The sequence below is a fragment of the Emys orbicularis genome, chromosome 11 (genome assembly GCF_028017835.1).
Source record: "Emys orbicularis isolate rEmyOrb1 chromosome 11, rEmyOrb1.hap1, whole genome shotgun sequence".
Lineage (NCBI taxonomy): Eukaryota > Metazoa > Chordata > Testudines > Emydidae > Emys > Emys orbicularis.
The window spans coordinates 56574384-56585253 of NC_088693.1; the positions used below are offsets into that span (position 1 = coordinate 56574384).

The 10870-nt window shown below is 40.2% G+C and overlaps 1 protein-coding gene across 1 annotated transcript in view; it reads right to left on the reverse strand.

The window, feature by feature from the left end:
- The window catches only part of RFTN2 (raftlin family member 2), a 58703-nt gene extending 48786 nt beyond the window's left edge, over positions 1-9917 (reverse strand). Inside the window, exons 1-2 of the mRNA XM_065413834.1 lie at positions 9779-9917; positions 1660-1843 (exon numbers count right to left, since the gene is read on the reverse strand). Of these exons, the coding sequence (XP_065269906.1) occupies positions 1660-1843; positions 9779-9917 (323 nt within the window). The remainder of the gene's footprint in view (positions 1-1659; positions 1844-9778) is intronic.
- Between the last annotated feature and the right edge of the window lie 953 nt (positions 9918-10870).

Below are 10870 nucleotides of genomic sequence, written 5' to 3' on the forward strand. Positions count from 1 at the left end.
ATTACTAGTGTGAAATGCTGGTGTCCTGCCCAGCAGGGAAGGTGTCGTGTCCTGCCCAGCAGGGAAGACCCATCAACACCAGACGAAGGATTGTGGAACATTAGACAATGAAACAATTTGTTGATTTCTCTCCCATAAAGATGAGTCATGCAAGTGAATTCCTCCCATCCGCTGAGTTTGCAGCTCAGAGCTCAAGTGGGGAAGGGAATAAAAACTCCTAACAAGAAGTTAGTTTAATTGTATCTCTATGCTGGACTCTGAGGGGTAAGGTTTTCTAGGCATAAGCAAGAGAACCCCAGTGCTTAGCCTGGATTAGCCCTAAAGGACATATGGAGTTTGCTTCTATTATCTTTTGAAACTTAAGATTGTAACTCATTTTGTGTGCATGTCATCTGGTTTAGCCTTGTAAAGATCTCTCATTTCCTTTTCCTGTACAATAAATCTTTAGATTGTTTATTATAGGACTGGCTACAAGCATTGTCTTTGGTGTGAGATCTAAGGTGCAATTGACTGGGGGTAAGTGACTGGTCCTTTGAGACTGGGAGCAACCTTAACATTGCTGTGATCCTTGGTGTAAAGGACCATCTATCAAAGGTAGACTTACCTGGGCAGCAAGACAGATCGGAGTACCCAAGGGGAATGTATGTGGCTCCATGTTAAAACTGTTATAGTACATGAGGAGTTTACACTTGGTAACTGGTTGGTGAAATCTAATTATAGAACTCACAACCAATGTGGGGTTTGTGCCCTGCTTCTTGACAGTCTCCCCTGAGGTTGGGTACTTATGCTCTTGAGCCACTGCAGGACAGATTGACATCCATCTTCTTGCTAAAATGGCATAGGTGCCCTAACTCAAAAGAGGTTTTCCTGACTTACAGAGATACGTGCTTCCCTGTAGCCTAGTCTTAGGTGCTTATCTCTGTGAGAAGTGGGGCTTAGAACACACACCTCTGGTCAGCATTTCCCATTTGCTAGTTTATGCTGTTCCCTGCAGAGCCTGCTGGCCTTTGTGAATGGCATTCTAAGGTGCCTATCTCTCCCCATTCATGTACAGGAGCCTAGGTGCATAATTCAGACTTTGAATTGCAGTGATTTATTCAGGTGCCCAAAAGTTTGGCATTGTGATGCACAACACCTAAATCCTTTTAAGCAGTGTTTCTCAAACTGGGGTCGCCGCTTGTGTAGGGAAAGCCCCTGGCAGGCTGGGCCGGTTTGTTTACCTGCCCTGTCCGCAGGTCCGGCCGATCGCGGCTCCCACTGGCCACGGTTCGCTGCTCCAGGCCAATGTGAGCTGCTGGAAGCGGCGCGGGCCGAGGGACTAACTGGCTGCCGCTTCCAGCAGCTCCCATTGGCCAGCAGTGGCGAACCGCGGCCAGTGGGAGCCGCGATCGGCCGGACCTGCGGACGGAGCAGATAAATAAACCAGCCTGGCCCGCCAGGGGCTTTTCCTACACAAGTGGCGACCCCAGTTTGAGAAACACTGCTTTTGAGCATTCAGCCCTTGGTTCATCCTTGAAGGTGCTTTCTAATGTCCTGATTAGTATTAAAAGTTACAAGGAATGCATGTTGAAAAGCCATTTGCAAATTTTAAAAATATTAATGAAGCAATGTGTTCTATGTCATTTAATTCAAATAATTTTTCTCCTCTGCAAATTTTACCTTAATTTGAGTCGTGATAGTACCACTCGATACAAATAACTTGCAGGAAAGTGCTTTCTTCGCCCAACAGGTAATATAATAGGATGAATTGCTCCTACAACATATCCTTTGATGTAATATTCTTCCACTTTTGTTGCTATATCCAACACAGAACTGATCTTGATAACTTCTGGATTTGAGGACACTAAAGGAATTGAATGAACAGAAAACATGGACATTATGCACAAGTGTTACTCAGTATGCATGTGTTCATACATACAAATAAGCTACTTACATATATCTTAATGTAGCACAAAAGATATAATAAATCTATATTCCCCACTGTACAGATATACAAAATATAGCAGATGCATAGTTGACCAGGAATTATACAGGGATAGTAAAAACAATGATAAAGTTATACATCTTACAAAATAGAAAGATCAGAGTAACTTTTAATCGGTTTGGCAACAATTTAATGATCTGTCTGGCTTTATTAATAGAGCGTAAGAGCTGTGTCTGCATCTATACCTCCAATAACCCTTCCTGATGAAAAGGAAGACGACAAAAAGGGAACAGAATAAAAACTGGTTTCAGAGTAGCAGCCGTGTTAGTCTGTATCCGCAAAAAGAACAGGAGTACTTGTGGCACCTTAGAGACTAACAAATTTATTAGAGCATAAGCTTTCATGGGCTACAGCCCACTTCTTCGGATGCATATAGAGTGAAACATATATTGAGGAAATATATATACACACATACAGAGAGCATGAACAGGTGGGAGTTGTCTTACCAACTCTGAGAGGACAATTAAGTAAGAGAAAAAAACTTTTGAAGTGATAATCAAGATAGCTCAGTACAGACAGTTTGATAAGAAGTGTGAGAATACTTACAAGGGGAGATAGATTCAATGTTTGTAATGGCTCAGCCATTCCCAGTCCTTATTCAATCCTGAGTTGATCGTATCTAATTTGCATATCAATTCCAGCTCAGCAGTCTCTCGTTGGAGTCTGTTTTTGAAGTTTTTCTGTTGTAAGATAGCCACCCGCAGGTCTGTCATTGAATAGCCAGACAGGTTAAAGTGTTCTCCCACTGGTTTTTGAGTATTATGATTCCTGATGTCAGATTTGTGTCCATTAATTCTTTTGCGTAGCGACTGTCCGGTTTGGCCAATGTACATGGCAGAGGGGCATTGCTGGCACATGATGGCATATATCACATTGGTAGATGTGCAGGTGAACGAGCCCCCGATGGTATGGCTGATGTGATTAGGCCCTATGATGATGTCACTTGAATAGATATGTGGACAGAGTTGGCATCGGGCTTTGTTACAAGGATAGGTTCCTGGGTCAGTGTTTTTGTTCAGTGATGTGTGGTTGCTGGTGAATATTTGCTTTAGGTTGGGGGGCTGTCTGTAAGCGAGGACAGGTCTGTCTCCCAAGATCTGTGAGAGTAAAGGATCATCTTTCAGGATAGGTTGTAGATCTCTGATGATGCGCTGGAGAGGTTTTAGTTGGGGGCTGAAGGTGACAGCTAGTGGTGTTCTGTTATTTTCTTTGTTGGGCCTGTCTTGTAGGAGGTGACTTCTGGGTACCTGTCTGGCTCTGTCAATCTGTTTTTTCACTTCAGCAGGTGGGTATTGTAGTTTTAAGAATGCTTGATAGAGATCTTGTAGGTGCTTGTCTCTATCTGAGGGATTGGAGCAAATGCGGTTATATCTTAGAGCTTGGCTGTAGACAATGGATCGTGTGGTGTGTCCTGGATGGAAGCTGGAGGCATGTAGGTAAGTGTAGCGGTCAGTAGGTTTCCGGTATAGGGTGGTATTTATGTGACCATGGCTTATTAGCACAGTAGTGTCCAGGAAATGGACCGCTTGTGTGGATTGATCTAGGCTATGCCAACTCTGTCCACATATCTATTCAAGTGACATCATCAGAGGACCTAATCACATCAGCCATACCATCAGGGGCTCGTTCACCTGCACATCTACCAATGTGATATATGCCATCATGTGCCAGCAATGCCCCTCTGCCATGTACATTGGCCAAACCGGACAGTCTCTACGCAAAAGAATTAATGGACACAAATCTGACATCAGGAATCATAATACTCAAAAACCAGTGGGAGAACACTTTAACCTGTCTGGCCATTCAATGACAGACCTGCGGGTGGCTATCTTACAACAGAAAAACTTCAAAAACAGACTCCAATGAGAGACTGCTGAGCTGGAATTGATATGCAAACTAGATACGATCAACTCAGGATTGAATAAGGACTGGGAATGGCTGAGCCATTACAAACATTGAATCTATCTCCCCTTGTAAGTATTCTCACACTTCTTATCAAACTGTCTGTACTGAGCTATCTTGATTATCACTTCAAAAGTTTTTTTCTCTTACTTAATTGTCCTCTCAGAGTTGGTAAGACAACTCCCACCTGTTCATGCTCTCTGTATGTGTGTATATATATCTCCTCAATATATGTTTCACTCTATATGCATCCGAAGAAGTGGGCTGTAGCCCACGAAAGCTTATGCTCTAATAAATTTGCTAGTCTCTAAGGTGCCACAAGTACTCCTGTTCTTTTTGAGAATAAAAACTCTCTTTCTAAATTGGGATTCAGGCCTTGTCTACATGAAAGAGTTGCACTGGTTTAACTTAAATCAATTGTTAACCCAATTTGGTTAAAATAGTGCAAACCTGTGTGAACACTTTTATTTTGGTTTAAGAGTAACGTATTCCTAATCAATTTAAGCTAAACTGAAATAAGTGTGGTTTAGAGCAAAATAAATGTTCATGTGGAGGCTTGTTCCAGTTTAACAAAACCAGTTTAAAAATCACACTTTTAGGGCTTGTCTTCACTACCCGCCGATCCGGCGGGTAGCAATCGGTCTATCGGGGATCGACTTACCGCGTCTAGTGAAGACGCGATAAAATCGATCCCTGATCGCTCTGCCGTCGACTCCAGAAATCCACCACGGCAAGAGGCGGCAGCGGAGTCGGCGGCAGCGCGGCAGCGGTCGACTTTCCCCCGTCCTCACAGCCAGGTAAGCCGACCTAAAATACGCAACTTCAGCTACGGTATTCACGTAGCTGAAGTTGCGTATCTTAGGTCGGACCCCCGCTGTAGTGTAGACCTAGCCTTAGTTAAACAGAACACTTTTCTTGTGTAGACAAGGCCTCAGACACTAATATTATCCTTATCCCATCCCAAAGTAAATCAAACTGTGTGCAGCGAGGGGCCATACAATGCCATCAGTTTTTAGCAGAATTCCCCCTGGTCACACTGGGGAGTTGTGCTCAAACTGTGATGGCTCAATATAGTCACATTTTCCAGTTGAATTAGCAGAAACACAAACGAGTACTTTTGGAGGCACATTTTATTTTGTGCTGGAGATGACCCACAGCTTTTGCACAGATAGAAAGAATTGTTTCATGTTCACTAGTTCAAATACTCTTGCGTAATAGGCTGATGGTCTAATTTTCAGAGGTGCTTAGTACTTTCTACTCTCAGTTGGAGATGTGGGTGCTCAGCCTCTCTGAAAATCAAGCAATGTTTACAGAAGGCAGAACCACTCTTCTCACTTACAACCCCAGATACAGTTGTCAGTATCATGTTTTCTATCCCACTGCACAACTGTGGACTCTAGAGAGGAGATTGTTTTGACTGGAATTTGACACTCTCCAGCAGTAACACCTGCTGCAAGTCCTTTAGTTCACTTTAGAGTTCTCACAGTTCCTAGTTTTTTCACTATACGTTTGGCGGATGAAGAGAAGGAAGGGACAATGTTGTTCAATCATATCAATGTGTGACTCAGATTGGAATTAAACACCGAAACCATGATGGTAGTTTTTAGATTTAAAAAGCCCTTTAAGTGCTGTTTTAAGATTTTTATCTTTGTCTGTCTCTCCCTCTCAAAAGAAAATAACTTAAATTGAAATGAGTTCACTCTCCTTTGATTTTACATCAGCCTCTTTGATATAAAGGGGAAAAAGTACATAAATGCACAATGATAAAGACACCACTTTGAAAATGGAATCCTTATGGTTCAATTCAGGTTCCCCATCTCCCTCTTCTTAATCACCTCCCCAGAAAAGAGATGTGCTGTAGCACAATATACTCATGGCAGCATGTCTTCTCCCCACATGTAAAGGGTCTGTCTAATGTACAAATCAGAGAGTGTGCACCTATTTTCCATATCTCATGTAAACACACATGTAGAATATGCAACTGACCATGACACTTTCATTTAATCAGCCTTTTGGGATCTGGTGGTTAAGATTAAATTTGTGATGTCTAATCTTGGCTCTGCCACTGATCTGCAGTGTGGTCTGCAAAGTCTCAATCTATCTGTACCTGGTTCTCCTGTGTGAACTGGAGATGATACTGACATGTATATCACAGGGTTTTTTAAGGACTAATTAGATAATGTTTGTACAGTACTTTGAAAAATTAAAGCACTGTGTAAATACTAAGTATTATTAAATTGTATCTGGGGGGAAAGCCTGATGCCTGTTGTGCCCTCTGCCACAGGAATCTTGCTGGCACAGGGCAGATTTCTGACAACAGCTGGACAACACACTGTGGGGAACATTCTTTTGCTCCTCTGGGCAGGAACAACATGCACCCCCACATATGCACTGATGGCAGAATGGGCACTAGCAGACACAAATCTAGATACTCCCACTAATACAAACTATGCTCCCTTGGGGACATGATGCAAGGGCTGTTGTGTTATCTGGCTGTACATTTCAATTTACTATTATACAGCGCAAATGCAACATTTCTTGCTAGTTGTGTAGAGGTGGGGTGTAGGAAAAGAGGCTCATTTCAAATATCTTCTCCCCCCACCCTTTGCATGCTAGATGACAGGATTTAGCCCTAAGTGAACAGAGCTATAAGATTCCTAACCATAGTTCCTTTAAGCACACTCTGCATAGTGAAGCCAATGGACATGTTCAGGTTTACTGAAAACACATATGGGATAGCTTAGACTGCATGCCACAGCCAAAAAAGCAGGTATGTGTAAGACATGGCCCACTTACCTCATGTTGCAAACTGTTGCAACTATTCTAAATTTTAAACAGAATTTCTATCTTGTTGTGTTCTCTCACAACAGCCAATCAAAACTGTTACAATAATATAACCCAGACATTTGAAATGTAAAAGGTGAAGGCAAATCAATTTTTTATATACATTTGTGTTTATTCAAAGTGATAGGGCGCTTTTTATTGTTTGAAATTTCAGAAGGCTGATACGAAGAACATAGACACAGGTTTCCCCTTTCTACTAAAAGAAGAGAGATGAAGGCGGCATAAGCACTATACGAGTGTGGGGAAAATTCTAGTGATCCCCATGTACATGTTTTAGTTGACCTTCCAAAATACTTTAGTCAAGCTGTTTATGTGAGACACACCTCATAGCTGCGGAGATAAAATTGGCACTAAGAAATGGACACTTAAAACCACAGTTGGGTAGATTCTCTACTCTATCCCACCCCCTTTATTCCACTCAAGTGGTGCAAAGTGAAGACTGATTGTCTCTTCCTACCTAGGGATTCTCCTGGTGTGGGGGAGCCTCCAGTGGGCATGGAGCCAGTCTTAAGCCACCATCCCTGCAGCTAGGAAGGAACATGTTAGGGACAAGAACGAGAAGCCAGATCACAATGTGCTCTAGCTCTGCTTAGTTGGTTGATAGTTCCTAGGCTGCTCTAACTGGTGTAAGGGCTTGATAGAAAATCAGTGTGTTTTAATAGTCTCCTTGATAAGCCCTTCATTCTGTTTCCTTGACCATAAACTTGTTGAGTTTAGACGCTGTGCTTGTTATACTTTCATCCTAGTATACAATAATATATGTAAAGTGGGGATAGAAAGGCTGTAAAAATAAGATTTTTAAAATGTTTTTACTTGGGCCCAGATCATGTACTTTGGTGTAAAAATTCACACAATGAGCAGTACATGCTGGGCACGATCTTCTTTTTCCTCAACCAGTAGAAACTGAAAGCGCTATGAAGACAGCACTCAGTTCTCTGACAGCATGAGATTCATGTTGCTCAGAAGTGATACAAGCTGGTTGATCATAAACTATATTAACTGAGCTCTTAATAGAGCTCCCTTTATCCCAAAGATACTGGTGCAACAAGATGCAGGATGGAGCTGATAGTTTATACGAAGGAGAAAAGGTACAGGTTCAAAACAGGCCCTACAGTAAATTGGCCACTCCCTGTATTCCATGACCAAAAACAAAGTTCACTACAGTTTAGAATTTTCTTAGTAAAAGAGGGCGAGAGCAAGTGTGTACTGAGATATTGTGTGTGTGCATGTAAACCTAGCTCTGAAAGGCAGAGGTACATGAGAATATAAAATATATGCACACAGCTGACATTATTTTTCACAGATGGGCCTATATTTTCAAACTTAGGTGCCTAAAGCTAGGCTCCTAAATCTATATTTAGGCAACTAACTAAAAGTGACCTGAATTTCAATGTTGTTGAGCACCCATAATTCCCAATGAAGTGAATGCAAGCTAGAGGTACTAGGCAGCACTGAATATCAAATAACTTTTAGTCAAGTGCCTAATATGGATTCATAAGTCTAACAATATGCACCATGGTTTGAAAATATGGCCATAATTTTTTTTGCAATGTGACACCGGTTATTACATATAATGATACTAAAAGAGTCACCTTTCCGTCCCACCCATACTAAGTACATATTGAGTTTAACATTGAAAACAACTAACTTCTTTAAAACACATCCCTTCCACACTGTTTTCATAAACTTTTGTGCTTAAAAATATGATTTAGAACACAGTGTACTATTTAGGAACTCCAAACAAACTTCAGAGTCAAGAAAAGAAGTTTTATTATCCTACACATTCATAGCAATACAGTAGCAGGTAGTTAATTTATGTATTACACAACCCAGCTCTAGTCCTGGAGTATATTGTTACTACTACTTCGCAATACAAAGAAGTTTTGTTTCCGGAACCGAACACGTGAATGAACAACTCCTCTTTCTAATTAAAAGCTAAAAATACTGTTGGTTGTCAAGTACTATAATTTAGTACAATATTATGTTTTCTATTCATCAAGTCATGCCACTTACTTAATCATCAACACTTCAATATGTATAAACATGAACATTAATGTAATCTGGCAGTTCAAATACCTGGTTCAATAGAGGTCAGACTTTTATATTTATTAAAATATTCCTGTACCAAGTCACATAACAGATAACATCACAATTTCCCCCCTTTTGACTCTTTCCACTTATCAGTGTATTTACTTTAAATCCCTGCCAACAAGAACATCTAGTAAAACGGTTAGTTATAAAATGTGAGGTCCTACAAAGTAACTGCAGCACAGAGCTGTCTGTTGTCAGAGGGCAGCCATCTGGGCTTGTTTATTTGTGTTTCAACTTTCTGGAACAGGGAATTACTCTGTTAGAGACGGGACACCCTGCAAATGGAAGTACCCCACAGAGTACTGTCTGCCTCTAAATGTACATAGAGATTTTAATTTTATTTCAGGCACAGTTTTAAAAGACCCGTAAGCAGTTGCAAAGTAAGATGTAGAAAGAAGGATTTAAAAATAGGCTCATTAATAACTAGTCTATAAGACTCTTACTAAAATATCTGCCATAAGGCTGAAAAAATGTTTCCTTATAGCATCTTAGAAGCTATTTCCACATAAAGTAACGAGCTATGAGTATAGGTTTTTGGAAGCTGAATACATTTTAAAAAAGAGTTATTCATTTAGGGCGATTCCACCACTTCACGCTGAGTGTACTTACTTTTGTGAGTAGCCACACTAAACTCATGTGAGTGTCTGTTACTCAAAGTCAAAAAGGATGGCAGAATCTGGCTCACAGGAATCTAGGAAAATCTTTCAAGCAATTTTTGTCCAGTTTCCTTAATAAGGACAACTGTGTAACTTTTTTTTTTGTTTAATATGTAAGAAGTTTCAACTTTAATTTTATCTGAGGACCTTATATTTCCAAGTAAAAGGCTGGTATATTGATTACCTTTGATAAGGTAAATGAACTTCACTTTCTCTTATTTTAGTCAGAAGAAATAAAAATAGTAAAATGTAATTCCTCCTTTTGCAAGAACTTATAAGATATAAAATAGAAGAAAAATACCTTCTAAAGTAAAATCCAGCAATACATATTCATAAGCAGAGTCAGTCTTTGTTTCCACTTGCGGTCTCTTCAACGTAGAAAATATTTTTCCAGGGCTGCTATCATCTGGGTCTTCTAGCTTTCGTAGTCCGCACCCCATGGCAAGATCTGCAAAGAAAAAATTGCAGGAAAGGGGGTGGGGAAAGCAGCAAGTTCTGTTACTCTGAAAAAAAGAAGTAACAAACTTCACTGCCTTGGATTTTGTTTACTAGTAGCCATAAATCCAAAGACAGAAAAATTTCAGTTCCCAAGTTAGAAAGTGAAGACATTTTCTATTAATTTTTTCATATAAGCATTGCACCCACAATGACTTCAAGCTACTAACTCAGCAAGAGTGGGCTTGATTTTACAGAAACGTACAAGCTGCTACAACTTAGCAGAGATTTTCCATGCCACGTCAATTTACAGCCAGCCCCCCCATCGGCATTCTGTTGCAGAGGACACCAATAGTGCTTTGTCTATCCCTCTTGGCTGACTGATAATGAGGCAAAAAAGAACTGAAATAATAAAGTTAGAGGGAAACATATATAATTACCTACTGTCAGAAGATCTATTCAGATGCAGTTGTAAATGAGAGGAAAAAGAGCAAGTCAGAATGAAAGAATGAGAAAAGAGAGTCTCAACATGGTTAGAGACGAAAATCATTTCCAGAAAGGAAGTCAGCTTCAAGAGGAAATTGCTTCTGGCATCTCAAAGGGGAGGAAAGTAAATGAAAAGCAGTTTAGACTCTATTTTAGATTTGAAAGTTTGGTTCCTATTTTCTTTCCACAGAAATTTTCTTTCAGATGGAAAAGCATACATGATCATGTAAAATTTATTTTAAAAAATCCAGGTTAATAAGATAATTCAACTTTTGTTATATTTTATTTTAAAAAGTCATACTAAAATGCACCTTATGTTAAACCAAAGAGACTGTTGTTTCAAGTTATGCAGTATGAACAAAGTTCAGTGGCCATTTCCCTTCCATTCTCCAAGTACATTAAGTAGTTTAAGACTTTTCTTTCATCAGACTTGCTACAGTGATTAGTACAGCAATGGATTTTCATCTTAGTA